The sequence below is a fragment of the Electrophorus electricus genome, chromosome 9, assembly GCF_013358815.1.
Source record: "Electrophorus electricus isolate fEleEle1 chromosome 9, fEleEle1.pri, whole genome shotgun sequence".
In the NCBI taxonomy this organism is placed as follows: domain Eukaryota; kingdom Metazoa; phylum Chordata; class Actinopteri; order Gymnotiformes; family Gymnotidae; genus Electrophorus; species Electrophorus electricus.
In genome coordinates, this window is record NC_049543.1 from 2412526 (window position 1) to 2432898 (window position 20373).

The 20373-nt window shown below is 43.3% G+C and overlaps 1 protein-coding gene across 7 annotated transcripts; it reads left to right on the top strand.

Annotated features, from left to right (window-relative positions):
• The first annotated feature begins 218 nt into the window (after window positions 1-218).
• On the top strand, window positions 219-18332 carry dnm1b (dynamin 1b). Of its 7 annotated transcripts, none has more exons than XR_003410174.2 (23): window positions 219-591; window positions 2957-3030; window positions 3211-3360; window positions 3517-3720; window positions 4122-4220; window positions 4745-4905; window positions 5167-5309; window positions 5441-5576; window positions 5724-5791; window positions 6087-6225; window positions 6375-6461; window positions 6610-6680; window positions 6795-6846; window positions 7365-7376; window positions 8275-8388; window positions 12749-12858; window positions 13241-13352; window positions 13593-13604; window positions 13868-14038; window positions 14195-14436; window positions 14635-14832; window positions 15270-15713; window positions 18188-18250. XR_003410174.2 is itself a non-coding variant. In XM_027003047.2 (23 exons), exons 1-22 carry the CDS (start codon window positions 431-433, stop codon window positions 15696-15698), a joined length of 2538 nt encoding a protein of 845 aa, XP_026858848.2. In that variant the 5' UTR covers window positions 219-430; the 3' UTR covers window positions 15699-15713; window positions 18188-18276. The 7 variants fall into 7 exon arrangements, 6 of the variants coding, with proteins under 6 accessions (XP_026858848.2, XP_026858849.2, XP_026858845.2 ...); XM_027003047.2 differs by having other exon boundaries at window positions 15677-15713; window positions 18188-18276; XM_027003048.2 differs by lacking the exon at window positions 18188-18250 and adding an exon at window positions 16550-16687 and having other exon boundaries at window positions 15677-15713.
• The last annotated feature ends 2041 nt before the right edge of the window (window positions 18333-20373 follow it).

The following is a 20373-nucleotide window of genomic DNA, read 5'->3' on the forward strand; positions in this document are numbered from 1 at the left end:
TGCTTTTTATTTGCTTTACAAATAAAGTGCAATTACAAACTCATGTAGTTCACTGACACACAACTACATTTGAATGAAAACCAGTTTCCCAGAATAGTGTGACATTCCCTGACGCTGCGCCCCCAGTGGCACGCGTTGTGTACACAACCGGCCTCACACATACTGGGAGGAAACGCATCATCTCTGACTACATAACTGTGGTGAGAGAGAGAGAGAGAGAGAGAGAGAGAGAGAGAGAGAGAGAGAGAGAGAGAGAGAGAGAGAGACTAGCCGTCTGAGATATGTCAGTCCTCAGAGGTGCACGCAAACCTGAAAAACTGGACGGTATTTGGACATCACGGTCGTACTGAAAGAGACCGGAAAAACGCGGCTAAAAGGTCGTCCCCTTTCTCCCGTTCTGTGCGAAGCAGAAGATAATTCACCAGTGAAGATGGGCAACCGGGGAATGGAGGATTTGATTCCTCTGGTAAACAAACTACAGGATGCCTTCTCGGCAATCGGACAAAATGCCAACCTGGACCTTCCTCAGATCGCAGTTGTTGGTGGGCAAAGTGCTGGAAAAAGCTCGGTACTGGAGAACTTCGTAGGGAAGTAAGTGATGCTTCCCTTAGGCTGCTCCTTTGGCGAATGAGGAATATCTATGTTGGAGTAATGGATTTTACATAAATAACCTGTCCACGGATTTGCAAAATATCCGATATTGTTTAAACGTGGGTTTTTATTTATTTTCAATTCACAGAGATCATGGTCAGTTTATGACGATCCTTTGCCTGGACAAATTTTCATTTAGGTTATTTTAATATCTTATAATCGAGTATATCATATTTCAATTCGGAGTATATGTCACTGAATTCTCCCTGCGCATCTTTGATCGATATCCCAAATGTTTTTGTGAATTGAAAGCAGGCCTATCTGTTGTTGGCTACTGCCTGATGAGCTCAAGGAGCGAATGTTGTGTATACTGCAGTCTCCTTAATTTTTTCTTTTACAGCAGTAATAGTAAATATAAACATTTTTACTTAACTAGTAAGGAAAAGACTACCAGTAACGGTACAAGTCGTTCTGGGGCAATCTCCTGATGTCGAAATTGAAATAAACCAAAGGAATTACCGTCCGCTCGATGCATGCGTATGAACCCACACTGGGCGTCGCTCTGCGTCACTTGCACACCTCAGGGACATGGCTCTTCCGTTTCGACTGAAGCTAGTGCCCCTTCGTTGATTTCAGCACGTTTTAAAACGTGTTTGATGCCATCGTGGTGGTCAGTCTGATGAATCAAGCGTGCTGCTTGATCAAACAAGAAAAAGGAAGATAGCCATCAAGTAATCTTTTAGGCTTCCCATTTCAATTTGGTATGTGCCAGTATCTTTTTGAAAGAGACTCAGCGAGATAGGGCTTCAGTGGTTTCAGGACCAAGGACAGTTCTTCAAAGGCTTTATCTAAAACGTTCAGTTGTGTAGACACGATGCCACAAGCAACCACGATAACTGGACTGTATTTAGATTTGTCTCAGCTATTAATAATCCTAACATGTTTCCTAACAGAGGACTGTAGGAACGTTTTCCTTTTGCTCACAGTGCTTACAGTATAATAAGAGAACAGGACTCATCCCAGAAACATATGCTTCATACGGACAAACGGCTTCTTGCACCTCCTTGTGCATCGATCGGTCAGCTCCTCCTAAGAGCAGTGCGATCTCTGAGCCACAGCTGAGAAATCGCAGCACGACACCATGGCCTCGGCTCTCGGGTCGTGACGTGCACTGCTCTCCTCGATGTTCACTGGGTTCCCATTGTACCCTTCGGATTCAGCGAGGCCTTTGCGCGATGTACGCGTTTCCCAGGACTGTGAACGTTGTGTGTAGGCTATTGAAGAGTTTGTCATGCTGTTCTGTTACAATCGGGCCTATTGACTGACACGACAATGCGCGCCGCTGTTTACTTTAAAGGAGGGAGATCAAGTTGGCGCCTGTGGACGGTTGTTTTGTTTGTGGTTGCGTTTTTAGCGAGCTTGTTTCAAGTACAGACTTGCCACTAATTTACGACATGTGAATCAATAACATTCCTTTTTAGCTACTAATATCCATGTGATGTAGACTTGCTTCATTTAGGTAAGGTTTTGTGATGGTTTCTTGTAATGACAAATAGTTATTCACGCTATGTGTCACATGTATTTTTAGCATGCAGTCATCCTTAGATTGAGGAACAAACAAGCATTTCTCACGATTCTATACGACTGTGTGTGTGTGTGTGTGTGTGTGTGTGTGTGTGTGTGTGTGTATATATGCAGACCTGCACGTGTGTAAACGTGTATGTGTGTGATAAGTGAGTGTGTAAAAATGAACCTTTACACCCCAGAAGAGCAGTGCAGTCTATGCCTAAAACTATTTGTATGCCATGCTCAGGATGTATAACAAAATACATCACATAGATTTGGTCTTTTCATGCCTGCCATCTGTATCACACCACCCCCACACAAGCACGCACACGCGCACACACACACACACACACACACACACACACACACACACACACACACACACACACACACACACACACACACACACACACACACACACCCCTTCCAATCAGCCCCAAAGTAAAGATGCAAACAGACCCAAAGTAAACAAAATGCAGCATTTTATTTTAGTGTTTTTTATACAGCTTTTAAATACTAAGAATGTCCCATTTTCTAATTTTTAATATTAGATCATAACATGCAATAGAGTGTAAGCCTTTACTTCTTTGTACCATTTGAGAAGTCTTCCAAAAGCATCATCCAGAACTTTGGCTCAAGCAGATATTTCATATAATATTCACATTCATCTGTCATAGTTCTTTAAAAAAAAAAAAGGCTCCATAATGTACTCACTATGCAGTCACAGTGTACTCAGTATCTGCCCCTACATTGATTGTTGCCCATATAAAGGAATGATCGTTGTTTCTTTTCTTCTAAGGGATTTTCTCCCCCGTGGTTCTGGCATTGTCACTCGGCGCCCCCTGGTGTTGCAGCTTATTAACTGTCCTACAGGTAACAATAAATCAGGACTCTGCTGTGACCTGAATAATAATATGTACACCTATGATGCATACAGTGGCTGTTAAAGTGAAGCATTTATATACTGTGGTGTACAGTACAGTGAGCTGGTTGTCTTCACTCTCTTGTCAAGTAGTGTTGTTTTTCACTTGACTACAAATTCCTGATTTGTAGAGTATGCTGAGTTCTTGCACTGCAAAGGGAAAAAGTTCACTGATTTTGATGAGGTGCGTCAGGAGATCGAGGCCGAGACTGACCGTGTTACCGGACAGAACAAGGGCATCTCTCCAGTACCCATTAACCTGAGAGTCTACTCCCCTAATGGTAAGGCATGACAAAAGATGCACACGCACACCCCCCCTCCCACACACACCCACACACACACACACACACACACACACACACACCCCCCCCACACACACACATATACTTTCTCAGTAGCTGCAGGCACTTATGAACCCCATGTTGCTTGCCCTCCAGTTTTGAATCTCACTCTGGTGGATTTGCCTGGGATGACCAAGGTACCAGTGGGTGACCAGCCAGCCGATATCGAGTCCCAGATCAGGGATATGATCATGCAGTTCGTTACCAAGGAGAACTGCCTCCTTCTGGCTGTCTCCCCTGCCAACTCAGACCTCGCCAACTCAGACGCTCTTAAGATTGCCAAGGAAGTGGACATTCAAGGTGTGAGCTGAAACTGTACAGTGTGTTCATTCAAATCCCTCCATGTAATGTATCCTGATCTAAACTGCTGGTCTAGCCCTAAGTGGTCAGAAGGGGTCAGATGGATGCATGAAAATAGAGAAGTAAAGTGGAGGCCCTCTGTTTTTTAAGTGCATTCTCTGGGTAAGGCCAAAGAGGTGTTATTTTTAAAGGGGCTTCATTAATCATACAATACTAATATGACCCCCAGTCAAAAACCTTGGCCTGATACGTCTCTGATGTTGCGAAATAGAAGATGGTTATGCAGAAGGATATTTAGTTCGTTTGTAGTTGTAAAATGAATGATACTTAATACTTCTTTTGAATGAACCTGTTTTGGCCAGTCTTCGGGTTTGCGTATGTGCATGTTTGCCTTTGTCCAGGCCTGAGAACCATCGGTGTGATCACTAAACTGGACCTTATGGATGAGGGTACGGATGCTCGAGACATTTTGGAGAACAAGCTTCTGCCCTTGCGCAGAGGTAAGCCTCGTTCATTAGAGGCCATCACATTCATTTGTGCGTCATTCTTGAGTTATTTTAGAGCAGTCATTTAGATGCCCTTTTATCCAGCCATCAGGGAATTAGCCCCCTCTCCAGTCGTTTCTGGGGTGATCAAACCTGTGAAGAAAAACTGTACTGTTCAATTTTTCTCTTGTATCACATTTAGTCCTCTAGAAAATAAATGCCTCTTCATTATGCAGTATATTAGACATTATTATGGAACAGGCTGTTCAGGGCAGGAAAAGAGAGATTACAGTTGGTTTCTGGTGAGTATATTTGGTACATTTGCAAAGAATATACTGAATAATATGAATGTTTTTCATTCATATTTATAAATTTATACTAAAAACAATACTGAGTACTTTTATAAATGCTGTCCTTGTTGGCAGAGTAACTAAGTGCCACAGAGGAGCTTTTAGGGCCATTAGACCCATTGCTAGAAAAACAAATTCACAGCTACATTGAGGCCTGAGGCCCAGTTTATGGTCTAATGCCCCCTACAGGCTACATTGGGGTAGTGAACCGCAGTCAGAAGGATATTGATGGAAAGAAAGACATCTGTGCTGCAATGGCAGCGGAGAGGAAGTTCTTCCTCAGCCACCCAGCCTATCGGCACCTGGCTGACCGTATGGGTACCCCTTACCTGCAGAAAGTCCTCAATCAGGTAGGATACCCTAGGAATACCTTCACACTTACAAATTCATTAGACTTAGGTTAGGTTTACATGCACACCATTTCTATGTAGATGGGTGGATATTAATTGTATAGGTACATTTCTTTTGAAAGCAAAATTGTTAGGAAAACATATTTTGATAGAAACCTGCTTTGTACTTGCATTCCAATAAGACTCATCATAAAGCACCACATAATAAAGTACGTCACTATCTTTCTCCTAATTTGAATGACTGACCCTTTCTACGTATAGCAACTGACCAATCATATTCGAGACACGCTGCCTGGGCTGAGGAACAAGCTACAAAGCCAGCTGCTTTCCATTGAGAAGGAGGTGGAAGGGTACAAGAACTTCCGCCCGGACGACCCTTCCCGCAAGACCAAGGCTCTGTTGCAGTGAGTTGGATCTCTGTACCAAGGCTTCAACGTGCCCAGCAGTGTGTGAACGGCACACATGACCATACATCGCTATCAAGCGCATATCAGTGAGGGGCAAGTGAGTGAGCAGCTCCTCTCTCTCTCGGCAGGATGGTCCAGCAGTTTGCTGTGGACTTTGAGAAGTGCATCGAGGGCTCTGGTGATCAGATCGACACCTATGAGCTCTCCGGAGGAGCCCGGATCAATCGGATCTTTCATGAACGCTTCCCTTTTGAACTTGTCAAGGTGACAGCTATTATAATGTGGTTTTACAGTTCTGTGGGGGAGGGGGAGGGGTGTTATATCTGAAATTGGATTTGTTAGTATGTCATTACATTTATGGAAACTGGCACCTGTGATACTGCAGATCTTCACTCTCTTTTGATTGTGTAGATGGAGTTTGATGAGAAAGAGTTGCGGAAGGAGATCAGCTACGCTATTAAGAATATCCATGGTATCAGGTGTGTAGTCTGCTGTGCACATGCTCATACACACACACACACACACACACACACACACACACACACACACACTGCCTGCTCCAGCTTGTCAGAGTTCATTGATCCAATATTGCATAGCTCTAAAACCTACAAAATAAATAAACAACTTGCCCAAACAAACTGTTGACTACTAGAACACAAAAGAAGCAGGGATTCACAGTGACCACGCGATAGTGTTACCATGGCGACAGGATGCTGGGAAGGGGTTTTATCACAAAATGATTCTGTCTGTCTGTCTGTCTCTCTTTTTGCCCAGGACTGGTCTCTTTACCCCAGACATGGCTTTCGAGACGATTGTGAAGAGACAGATTGCTAAGATCAAAGAGCCATGTCAGAAATGCGTGGACCTTGTCATCTCTGAGCTGGTCAATACAGTCCGGCAGTGCACTAAGAAGGTAAGCCTGGATCTGACCGTCCAGCCATTGGAGGTTCTTAGGATATTTTCACAGCTTGCCCTGCCGTTTATGTTCAGTTTCGCAATACCACATCCATTCGCATGTAGTTGGCAGTGTTATGGTGAGGTCTGTGCGTTGTGCTGTTACAGCTTGCGCAGTACCCAATGCTGAGAGAAGAGATGGAGAGGATTGTTACACAGCACATTCGCGACAGAGAGAGTCGCACCAAAGACCAGGTGTGATTTAACATGTGCCTAATCTGCCATAGGATTATAACACTATGAACACTGTGGCTAAAGACAGGATCAGTAGTGAATCACATAAATGGTATCGGTCATACGTGCAATTGCAGGTGGCACGGTTCATTTGTCTTTTGGCCGACAGGTAATGCTTCTCATTGACATTGAGCTGGCCTACATGAACACCAACCATGAGGATTTCATCGGCTTCGCTAAGTAAGACAGCGTACCTTTGTCACGGACTTTTTGTCTTTGCTTTTAGCCAAAGCATCGGTGCTGCGGCCTATGATTGGTTGACACTTACTGAAGGTGGTGTTTGCTCCTCCTCAGTGCCCAGCAGAGAAGCAGTCAGATGAGTAAGAAGAAGGCAGCAGGGAACCAGGTGGGCAGGAGCAGCCCACCCCCATGGGCCGCACACATACACACACTCTCAGTGAAGCGCTTGGCACACTGCCTGCGCCACACTTGTGGTCAAGATGAGGCTACTCAGCCCATGATCTGACACATTCCTTCACCCTTGATTGTACACTCAAACGGGTGTACACTCAATGGATTGTACACTCAAATTCAAATTGGATGGTCCAAATGTCATGGCTATTTGATATCTTAATAACCGTGTGGTGATATGTCCAACTTGTGGCGAGTTGTTATTCCTGAGCCATCAGGGCGCATCATAAGGGGCATTGCGTTTGGCTCTCCGGCTCTTTGGTTTTTAAGGTCTGACTGAGTGCATTGTACCTGTACTGTGTTTCTCCTTTAGCTGCCTCATTGTTTGCTCTTCTCGTCTGTCCCACACCTCCCACTCTCCTCTCTGTGCTCCGTCTTTTTCAGCCTATCTAATTACCTCTCTTAAACCCCCTCTTTTGCTTTGCCACTGTCGCTATGGCAACGGCACTTCAGGATGAGATAATGGTAAGTGTGCAAAGAGTGGTTGTGAGCTGTCTGTGCGCGCGTGTTTGTTAATGGACCAGAGTGTGTGTGAATGAATACAATACACTTGCAATAAAGATTCCATGACCATATTTAATTGCTGCTATTTGATATAAAATACCAGCTACCAGGGTCTGTCCATGCCCTGGTACACACACACACACACACACACACACACACACACACACACACTCTCTCTCTCTCTCTCTCTCTCTCTCTCTCTCTCTCTCTCTCTCTCTCTCTCTCTCTGTGTCTCTTTCTCTCTGATGTCATACACTCACACAAACACACACACACACACACACACACACACACACACACACACACATACACACACTCTCTCTCTCTCTCTCTCTCTCTCTCTCTCTCTCTCACTCTAATGCCATGCACACACACACACACACACACACTCTCTCTCTCTCTCTCTCTCTCTCACTCTAATGCCATGCACACACACTCACATACACACACATGCACACACACACACACACACACACACACACACACACACACACACACACACACACTCTCTCTCTCTCTCTCTCTCTCTCTCTCTCTCACTCTAATGCCATGCACACACACACACACACACACTCTCTCTCTCTCTCTCTCACTCTAATGCCATGCACACACACTCACATACACTCACACAAACACACACACACACACACACACACACACACACACACACACACTCTCTCTCTCTCTCTCTCTCTCTCTCTCTCTCTCTCACTCTAATGCCATGCACACACACACCCACACACACACACACACACACACACACACACACACGCACACACACACCCACACACACACACTAGAGCAGTACAGTGTTATGGCCTTCAGTGGCCTTAAACGTCTCTAATGTGCATGTGTATAGGTGATTAGGAAGGGCTGGCTAACCATCAACAACATTGGCATAATGAAGGGGGGAGCAAAGGAGTACTGGTTCGTGCTGACCGCTGAGACCCTGTCCTGGTACAAAGATGATGAGGTGAGTCCCTCTGCCTCCCAATACATCAGAAACTTTAGCTGAGGTCCTCCCAGAAGTCACTAAATCATCTCATGTTTACGTGAAGGTTCTGATACTTCATGCTTCAGCGCCAGCGAGGGCTTTTAGTTGCCCTTTTGCCATCAGCTCAGCTCTATTTAGACTGTGTGTCTGGGAGCCAGTTTCACCCTTGATTAATGCGTTGGCCTTAATGTATTGTTTTGATTAGACTGCCTTTCTGGAAAACGTTCAGCTCATCTGAAGGCGATGGGTAGCTGGGGCAGATGCTGCAGGGTAAAAACAACCCCCCCAAAAAACCCTTTTGTGCAGGAACCAAAGCATTTGCTGTAGCTTCATCCTTAGCCGTAGCTGCGCCGTAGCATGGCGGTCATACGGTGCAACGATGAAGCACGTGTGCCGATGGGGTTCCAGTGATTCCCAGCCCAACCCCCCACCCTCTGCCCCAGACGGTAGGCATGGAACCAGGGAAGGCCTGGCTGAGGCGAGTGGGGCTGCGCTGGGCCTTGGGGAGGGGGCATCTGTTTTTCATTACCATACATACCAGACTTGGAGCCTTGGAGCCCAACACTTCCCCAGGCCTTTCTGAATCCAGGCCAAAACGTCCTAAAGTCTAACTAAACTAGAAGCAAGTGGGGGAATGTTCCTGAAGGGGATATGATAAAAAAGTACATTTTTTATTTTTATTCTAGCCAGTAAAACAACCAGAAATGGCTATGACTGCAGAGGTAGGATTGGAGATACCTTTATGGCTCAGGCGATGTAAAAAAAAAAAAAAAAGTACACAGCTAAGCATATTTTTCTCCAAGAATGAATTAATTTTATTTAGTTTTATTTTAACAATTTTGTCACACCATCATTCCTACTCACACACACACACACACACACACACACACACACACACACACACACACACACACACACACACACACAGAGGCTTGAATGCAGTGAGCTTCGGTGTACGTTCCGCTGGTCAGCCTAACCAATGTGCAGACTACTGTACAATCATTACTTCCTGAACAGGTAGTCTGAACACTGGGCAGGCGGGCCAGGTCTCGCAGGGTCATCCACTCTGAAATGTTACTCTCCACTGAAGAATCAATACGTGCAATGTGATACATACATACACATGGAAAAACACAGAGAAGCATACACCCCAATTCACGTAACTAACTACAGATTTTCATTATTCTGAATTTGATCAATTTCACTTCAGTTTATGGAATTAATTTGAGCTTTACAAAAATAGCTTGGTAAGAAACATAATAGATTTGAACTGCAGATGCATCACCACACTCTACCCTATAATGCAAAACACTCTTCTATATGTCATATAGCATGTCTTACTTGCAATAATGCAAGTTTTACTTGCAAAATAATGCAAGATTTGATCTGTGAATTTTGAGTGGTCCTGAAAGCATTACATCATTGAGAAACAAAAAAAGGTGTAGGCGACCACGACAAGCCTGATACCCTGCTGATACCCTGCTGATACCCTGCTGAGCCATGTGAGTGTATCAGTAATGTCTTCATATCTCTGTTGGCACAGTAGGCTGAGTTAGTCTGCTGGACAGCATCCATCATCTGTCCAGCGCAGCGTCTCCTGTGATTTCAAACCCCATCTCCCCACATGCAGACCATAAGTACTTGAAACGGCTATAAAGGATACCTCCAGGCCCCGGCGTCTGTGCCAAATGGCGTTGGCATACGGCGATCAGATGTCTGCTCTGCTCCTCTCCTCTCCCTTCATCCATCCTTTCCTCCATCCCTCCCTCTCTCCTTCTCTCTCGCTGTGGCGGAGCACTGGTGGAGGTCCGAGTGAGTGAGCGAGGGAGCGGTGGGTGGGTCGCTGGGAGTGGGGGGTGGAGGAGGAGGGTCTTCTGAGTGGTGGTAGTTTGTTGAAGGTGCAGAGCGAAGGCAGGAACGTGGGTGGTATGAAGTCCCATCTCTCTCGGCTCCTTCACCCAAGTCAGCTCATAAATCGCCATCAAATCACAGAGGCTGTGAAATCACAAAATGGTCTTGAGCAAAAAATAAAATCCCATGACAACACATTAAAAACTTTTAACACAGCGAAACTGCTCGTATATCAAAATAAAAATTTATAGGAGATTTATCATTGATGGACAAAGAGTTCTTCGTTTAAGGTCAAGTGTAGATTTTGCTGAATCGACGTGGCAGATTTTCTTCTGGAAGAAATGGAAAAAGGGAGAAGTAAAAGGGAGGGGAGGGGAGGAGCATATGTTCCCCCTTTTTGGGTTTGTCTTTCTCTTCTTTTTTCATTAAACAGGAAGTGTAAGGTCAGAGGTCAACAGGAAGTGAGAACTGGCCTCTTTTGCAAGTCAGACTAATGTTGAAGATCTGTCAGAAGAAAGGCTGGCGTTAGCCTGCGTGTTTATGTGTTTCTGGTCATTGGTTGTGCGTGTGTGTGAGTGTGTGTATGCATGTGCATGTGCATGCGCGCACGCGTGTGTGTCTCTGTGTGTGTGTGTGTGTGTGTGTGTGTGTGTGTGTGTGTGTGTGTGTGAGAGAGAGAGAGCGAGAGCGAGAGCGGGCGAACGTGTGTGTGCATTTCCCTCCCGCTGTGTGTGAGATCAGGGTGGAGAGGCTGACTTAAGGAATGTCGGACTTTCTTGGCATGGTGGGTGAGTTGTAGTATCTCCAGATGTGCAGACCTTTGGATTCCACCTCTCTCCATACTGCTTTTTCCTCTGAAGCTCACTTCCTTTCCTCAGGCTGCATAAAGAGCTCTTTATACTGGGTTTTACACACACACACACACACACACACACACACACACTTCTCTAAAGCATAGGTGGAGCCTTACAAATTCAAAGTTCATCCCCCTAAAATCTTTTCCTGCTGTAGCCTGTTGACAGTGCATGTGAGCATTACATATGGCAGAAGGGAGGAGGGAAGTAGAAGAACTGGGGGCTTAGCAGTTTCAAAAGAGCCCCTGGTAGGAGAACTGAGAGGCAGTATGAAAAGGGAGAATTCTCCCTGTAGTGAACCATTCGCGCATATAGACACAACATCCATTTCAAGCTAAAGACCCTCAGCCAATTTTGAGGTTTCTTTCTTGATTGGCATACCCTGTATTTATTTAGCTGTCAGAACTCCCTGGCTGTTTAAAGAAATGGTCGGAAAAGCACCATGACACTGTGGTGAATGCTTGAAATAATCTTGTTGGTTTTTTACCAACATCTTTGTAGTGCCTCTTTCGTGCAAGGCTACGGTAAGAAATTTACAGCTGAGAAGGTTAAAATAAAGAAACAGCAGTAAAAAAAAACCCACCATTTACTTTAGAAGAAGAACTACAGCAAATGTGCCTCTGACTTTAAAACCATGGCTAGTGAAATGTAGAGTAATTCAACATGCAGTTATTTTAGAGTAAAGCTAAATATAGTCATTAATTTTATAGTGCCCAGCCAAGGAGGAAAAGTCAGACGCACTTTCTCTGGGTTTGTGGCTCTTATGATTCAACCTATTTTACAATCCCTGAAACCGGTCATCTTCTGCAAGAGGCTGTTATTATGGAGACTTGTGTATTATTACTGGACACTTATTGAGCAAGCAAAAATGCTTGATGTTACAAGCTGGTTTGAGATTTACTGGAGATCATTTGAAAGCTGGCCTAGAGTAGCACACTGTAGAGTTACTTAAATTTTATGGCTTTTTGGAGATTTGCATAATAGTATAAAAAATTCTTTAGAGTAAAATTTCCCTTGTAGGAAAAATCTCAGATGTAATAGGATCATCACATTGTTAAATTAATGATGATTTATGGCTTCCTTTTTAAAAAAGGTTCTGTCATACTTCTAGCACATTTTCACTGTTGCTCATGAAGCTTCCTGTGACTGGTCTGTATTTAGGGTGCATTCCTGAGGTTGGCAGCTTTCATACTGCTCTCATACCTTTTCACTGTTATTTTGTCATTGGATCTCTGCTTCCGTCGCCATATTCAGGCATTCAAAGAGCACCAAATCGTTCCTCTTCACTTGCCAGTAATGATTGACAGCAGATACCTGTCAGTACTTAAAAGTACGCTGTTCTTACTATTTATGGATTCTCAAAGTGTAACAATTGTATTTATAAGCAAACATAATATTATGCTTAGTGCCAGTGGAAACCAGAATCTAGAGCACAATAATCTCATAAAAGGCTATTATTCAGGAATAGTATAGTTACTTAAGTAATTACTATTGTGGGATTTTGCATGCGGAGCGAAAATGGCTTGAGACCACGACTCCGACGTGATGTTTAATAACGTAGCAACCGTGACTCTCCAAATCTCCGGGCCAGCACGATACTCGCTTCTGCTGTCTTATGTTGATTTCCTTTACAGGAGAAAGAGAAGAAATACATGCTTCCCGTAGACAACCTGAAGCTCAGAGACATCGAGAAGAGCTTCATGTCCAGCAAGCACATCTTTGCCCTCTTCAACACCGAACAAAGGTCAGTGTGCCTCCAGCAAGTTTAAGCCCGAGTACAAAAAGAATTCCCAATTGATTCAGCATTGGCGCTGTAGGATATATTAGGACTAGCTTTAACATGTGTCCAGGAAACCAGTCACAGTGTATATAAAACCTAAGGAGCCTTTTTTTGGAGCCGTATTAAGCCTGAAGCTGAAATGAATTGTTTAAGGCATCTGCTACTGTTGCACTTAAGAAGTCCTGGAAAGTCACTGCAAATAAATAAATGTATTATGTCCATCCATAACCATAAGACCTCTGACATACTGACATACTGGAACATTCAGTTTCAGTAGTAATGAGCAACTATCAGGGAACATGGCGGGACCCTCATGACCGTGACGGTGATGCTTCTTTCAACTCAGGAACGTGTACAAGGACTACAGGCAGCTAGAGCTTGCCTGTGAGACACAGGAAGAAGTGGACAGCTGGAAGGCCTCCTTCCTGCGTGCCGGTGTTTACCCAGAACGCATCGTGGTACGCCACACCTCCACTTGTCTGTTCTGCTCTCCTCTGTCTGTTCTGACCTGATACTGTTCAGTACCAGTAAGGACTCTTACTGTGGCATTGCAGTGCTTCACAGTTGCTTTTATACTGTAGTATGTTTGTTTACTTCTGCACTCACTGTTGCCATGACCAACACTGCTTTGTCCATACTAACTCTTTGTTTTGAATATGACCTTGATTTTATTGCTGTCCCCTTGTGCTCATTGAAAGGACAAAGAGAAGGTAAACACAGACCTCCATTCAAATCTGCTTTGCAATAATAACAGTCCTTATCTAATTCAGTTCTAGCAAGAAATCGTCTAATTACTGTACAGCAACAAAACTAATGAAGCTTTTGATCCTGTAATGCACATTCTATGTAACCTTTGTATATGAACTCTTCCAAGAAATGCCACATCACGTGGATGCTACCAAGACGGGTTTGGCACTTGCGTTGCATTGCATTGCCTCTGTGTCTTTACGCTGACGTTTTGTTTTGGCGGCAGAGCGAGGCAAGTGAGGATAACAGTTCGGACAACCTCATGCACTCCATGGATCCCCAGCTGGAGAGGCAGGTGGAGACCATTCGCAATTTAGTGGACTCCTACATGGCCATCGTCAACAAGACCATTCGCGATCTCATGCCCAAGACCATCATGCACCTCATGATCAACAACGTAAGTGTTTGTGGCCATTTCTTTTCCAGCCTTTTTTAATTCATTCCTTCTACTTAAAGCCTCCAGGTTTGTTTCACTCCCATGTTTCGCGTGAGTTATGTTCTAAGGTTTCAAAAGTAACGCAGTTTTTCTCCCACCTGCCGCTGTCGGTTGAAGACTAAGGAGTTCATCCACGCGGAGCTCCTGGCGCAGCTGTACTCCTGCGGTGACCAGAACACACTGATGGAGGAGTCGGCCGAGCAGGCTCAGCACCGCGACGAGATGCTGCGCATGTACCACGCGCTCAAGGAGGCGCTCAGCATCATCGGAGACATCAGCACCACCACGGTCTCCACCTCCCTGCCCCCGCCCGTCGACGATTCCTGGCTGCAGGTGCAGGGAGGACCGTCTGGACGCAGGTGTGGCTTTAGCTAAAGCAAGCTGGCTAATCAAAGAGGTCATTGTAGTAAAATGTTCAATTACTAATATTAGTACACTAGCATAGCATATGTGTTTTCATATATATATATATATATATATAGTATAGATGAGTGTGCTTTGACCTGATAAGGGTTAAAGAGTAAAGGTAAATAAAACACTGAAGTAATGTTGCACAGGTCTCCAATGTCTAGCCCCACGCCTCAGCGTCGGGCTCCGCCTGGGCCACCCCGTCCTGGTGGTCGTACTGCCCCAGGACCCCCTGCAGCCGGAGCTCCACCTGTCCCCTCCAGACCTGGAGCCTCTCCAGACCCCCACAGTGGCGCACCACCACAGGTCCCATCTCGCCCCAACCGCGCTCCACCGGGGGTACCCAGGTGAGTCCCAGAGCTGAGCACTTCCACTGTAGTGATGTAGTTATGCATTTACATATAACAAGGCATCCAATAAGTATCTTTTTTAATAGCTATTAGACTATTTATTATGAAAAATGCTTTACTGTCACTGATGCGTGTACAGAATTAAGAGTAAACAGTGATTGCTAATGTACAAAGCTCAGTAAGGGTTATTATAACTGCAGACAGACGGCAATACACTTCAAGCTCCTTATAGCGTTTTGTGTGAGATTTGAAAGGCATGAACCCAAACTAGTCTGCTGGTGCGGAGAGCAATGATCTACAAACGTTCCTCCTCACACTCCTCCCGGCCTGCTCCACTTATTATTCGTTATTCCTTTCACACCGGAATAAAAGAATCACTAACACCCTTTCCTCCCTCTTTTTTCCTGCGATGTCACCATGTCGATGTCACTCAGCTGTACGGATCACTCAGGTTCCTTAAGGACATGGCCCTAACTCATGAGTCATCCCTCAAACACATCAGCTGCAGTCGCTCATGCTTCGAACGGTCCACCCCTTCTCAGTGATGTCATTCCTGCTGTACACCCCATTTTAGGACAAATCATGTTCAGTCATTGATAAGTCATTGATCAGTCACTAATATTGGCTTTGTGAGATCATGCTCTGATAGCGCACGTAGTCGAAAAAGTAAATGAAAAATGTAAAAAGAAGTGCTAGAATGTAATAAAGAACGGTAAGAGACAGAGAGGCATGTTTAAAAGGAAAGCTGTTCGTGTTTTTCCCTTTGATCGGTCCATCTCTGTCTCACCCCAATCTTAGTCCTGCTAAACTCCTCCCACAATGACTCCGGTTATTCTTTCAGAATTTCTATCAGTGACCAATGAGGAGGTCCACAAATGGTATGTCTGATGCATATTGTTCCAGTGTAACATGAACATCCCTGTGCATGGTTTCATCTCTAACCATCCCCCACTACATCTCTTATCTGTCTGGCACAATAAAATGTTTGCAGACTACAGTAGTAAACATTTTCTGTCAATTCCATAGATGGAAGTGACAAGCTTTATTCAGCTTCACCGTTTTACTGGGTGTCTTTGAATACTTTAATTGTGACACATTTGAAGAAAGAAGTTTATAGTTATATTGTGTAGACTATATTATTATTATGCAGAAATACAGACCTGTGTATCTGAGCATATTAGTTGGTAACTTTACATATTTTGAAGCTACCATAGATGAGGCATTTGGAACAGTTCAAGATTTTACATGCAAATTTATATACAAACCTTTAAGTCCTTTAAAGATATGTTTATATACAAACTTATGGCAAGTTTCAATGGCAAATGTTCTTTAAAAAATTGGAAATGCATATTTAATTTTAAGACAAAAATGCTTCTTATTAGTAGAATACAATAGCAAGGCTGAAGTAAATAACAGTTTAAAGCTTGTACCCAACTAATAATACTTATAACATTTGAACTCTGGAATTACCTGCCCTCTAGTGGTGAACTTTTGTAGCGCATAGACATGCTGGCTCGATAGCATGGATTACAAGTTTAATTCATTTTGCTACTTGACTTTGGTTATCTGTTTTCATTTTCAGTGTGTGTTGAATGTTCATTAGACCCGTAAGCTATGTCTGCGTGTTCACTGTTAGCATTGTTTATTTTGTCCTTGATAGTGTGTCTTGTCCCTTCTGTTTTTTTTTTGCGTTTGTCCGTTGCCATCGTTGAAGTCGGCGAGCACCAGCATCTTCAGCCAGACCCAACAGATCCACAGATTCCCTTACAGACCACTGACCCTGGATCCTGCAGTCAGAGGACAGCTACTGCCTCTGCTCCACACACACACACACACACACACACACACACACACACACACACACACACACACACACACCCACCCACACACACACCCACACACGCACACACACACGCACCCACACACACACACACACACACACACACACACACCCACACACACACACACACGCACACACACACAAACACACACACACACACACACACACACACACACACACACACACACACACACACACACACACACACACACACACACACAATTCCTGTTGCATAGCCCATGGATGCAACATTACATGCACATGTTTACTGAAATGCGCACTTATCTTCTAAACCATCACACACAGAGCAGAAAATAATACTGTTAATGCCATTTAAAGCACACTTTGATGGTTCTAACATTTACAGATGACTTTGTCTTGCACATTATAATGTGTACAGTTATCAGTATATTCCACTACCAGCATAAACTCTTTGTAAAATATTTCACAATGAGGAACATCAACTGACAAACATACAGTTGTGTAGCTACTTTTTCATTTAAAAAGTCCATTAATGCTAGTTGACTAGGCTATATGGAGGTCTTTAGCAGAATGACCCTTCCACCTGTGCCCCCAGGTCTTATCTGCATGCTGTTCTGAGCACACAGATGCCCCCTCTCACTGATTCACTGACACTTCCCTGGGATTAAAACCTGATCCTATCTTGCATATGACCGTGTAGCCACTAATCGTCGGCTTTGATGGCTTGCACTTCGTTTAAGGCACTGCGTATTCTAGAACAATTTCTCAACTCAGGCTTCAGGGAAATGCAAACACGATGCTCACATTTTTGCTTCTTGCCAACTCCCAACAGACCTCAGCCAAGTAATCATGAACACTGTGGTACAGTTGTCTTGAGATATAAGAAATGTCTGTTTGGTGGTAAGGGCCCTAACGACTGAGTGGGAAACACTTGTCTGGAAGAAGCATTTGTCTCTGGACTGTTTAGACAGCTCGGATTTAAGTGTAGGTCTTTTAAGTCTATGTCAGCTTTATTTATTTATTTATTTTGTTAAGAAATACTTGCCAAAGTACGATTTCTTATAACCACAGTCTAAAAGGTGTTTACTAACTATGCACCTCATCTGTCACAGCTTATGAATGTTGGACAGGTTGGGGCAGTTTGTGGAACATAAAGCGTTTACAGCATTAGTGTATGAACAGTAATAATCGCCTTTTATTAAACCAGTGTATTATTATATTTGTTTTATTCATTCACTGTATTATTCATTTGTTTACAATAATTTTTACGTTTCTTTGTGCTGCTACATACAGCCAGTCTTTGTAACTTCTAAAAGTTACCTCAAACTTGAAAGCCTGTAAAGCAACAATAATATGAATGCCTCAAGTTAATGATGGCAAACAAATAATTAGAAGTGGTAAATACTACAGTTGCAGGAAACATTCAAAAAGACATGAAGCAATAAATAGAGATGGCTGGAGGCTAAGTCACTGCTTTATTCTTTCTCACTTTTATTTCTCTTTTCGCTCTATATTCTCTCACTCTCTCAGCCGTCCAAGTAAAGGAAGTCCTTCACATGGAGAGAGCCCACACCCTTCGTTTGACTCGTAAAGCTCATCTTCCCTTCTTCACTCTCTGGCCCTCTCTCCTTTCCTCTCCCTTCCTCTCCTCCTTCTTCATCTCTCCTTCTTTCTCTCTCTCTCTCTCTCTCTCTCTCTCTCTCTCTCTCTCTCTCTCTCTCTCTCTCTCTCTCTCTCTCTTTCTATCTACTGTCTTTCCTCTGACTTACAGGATGTTGAGAAGGTAAATACAAAAGTAAGGAACTGTAGGCACTGAGCAACTGCTTGTTTCTGGATCCCATGTCAGTTGACAGTAGTAGCAGGTGGTGCGTGATTCGATGTAGAGGAGACGCAGGGTGACCCGTACAGGGATTATGGGAGAATTGAGAAATATCTTTAACTGTGCCCTAAGATACTAGGGGTGGGTGATATGGCAAAAATAAAGGATAATATATGAAGATATTTGCACAATACATGACAGATGTTTTTGTGTGGTTCACCAACAAATTTAAAAGAAATTTACATTGCTCAAGCAAAACCGCTCTTTAAAAGTCATGAAAAACTACAGTACAACGACTTTTACAAAAAAAAGAATAATGGGATTCTGGGATAACAGGGAAAAGGAGCAAAAAACAAACAAAAAAACAATAATAATTAGAAGAAGAAGATAAAATGCAATGAAATGCTTGTTGCTATTCAGTTTCAATTTGATGTGTGACCCTGTTGGTTGTTATTTACAATTGGACTGAATCTCTTTTTTGTAAACCAAGTCCGTGTTGTAGAGGTTTTGACGATATCTAGCATATGGTCATAGATGTGTACCGTGCAGCTTTTAGTGTTAACAGTAAGACATTGTCATATTGCCCACCCCTACCTCACCCACGTCGTTAAGGGTGTCTATGTTTGAAGGCCCTGTGTGGACTGGGATCACCATGTCAGCTCAGCCCCAGTGTTATTTGTACTAAGGCTGGTGTGCTGTGTTTCAGTGTTTACACAATAGATCATGTCTGAGTGTTCTATATTGACATGTTAAGGTGTACCCATACCACATTTTGCTGGGTTAAGTTTTTTTTTTGGTCGAATATGGGGTGCATGAACAACAGTTTTCATGCCCCCTCCCCAGGTGCTGGAAGTGGACTGATCCACTTTGTGGTGCAGACAATGTTATTGTGCAGGAGATTTTGTGTCTATTACAAAGTCACACAAGATGAACATTGTGATACTCTGAGTTTTTTCTTGTAACGATAGAGCAAAGCCGGTAAGATTTGATTAGAATTATGCAAATGAGATCATGCCACACTGTACCTACTGACTTTCTTCCATTGTTTGCTGCATGTTAATTTTAGCTGATCCTGTATTTCTTTCAAAGGGATATAAATATGTTGGAATATGTATTGTGTAATGTGTGTCCGAATGAGAAATTGTTTTAGAATTATGTTGAAGTCAAAATGAGAGATTTATTCAGTTTCTTTTAAGACGTTTCTTAAATTATATGCTTTTTAAATTGAAACATGAAACATGAGCAGAATAATTTATTAAAGTGAATTTTGATGAGAAGAAATGGTAGCAGCTGAAAAATCCTTAATTGAAATTTGCGAAGGTGAATGAAGAATTATCTGGACAATGCCTACAGCAAACCAATAATTGTATTAGATGATTTGCTATTTTTTAGTGTTATACACATATTCGTAATGTATTGGTGTGTATGTATGTGGTGCATCTCTGGGAATTGTGCTTCTGTTACTTTTATGTCCACAGGTACTGTATAGTAACTAAGTATCTAATAACAAACTCAAAGAAGAGACTGTAAAGAGATGAATGATATTTGTGTATATTATGAGGCCTAAGTGATCATATTTAAACAAATAGTATGAATGTTTGTGTCTTCCTGCTGCCTTCTGTATTTTAGTGCCATTGGTCTGGTCTGCAGAAACAGGCCAATGCTTTGTGATGAACTTAAAATATAGAAGAGAACAATGTGTGCATGTGTGTTTAACTGCATAACCAGTGTGCAATATTACACAAATATGGGTCTTAGAACCTTTAGTTGATTTTAAATTAGAGGCAGGCATTCGTATAATGTGCATTGTTCCCATCCGAGGAGCTTCAGAGTGGATGAAGGCCTCAAGCAACATTTAAGGTTCAAAACCAGTTCACCATGCCATGGAACCTCCAGG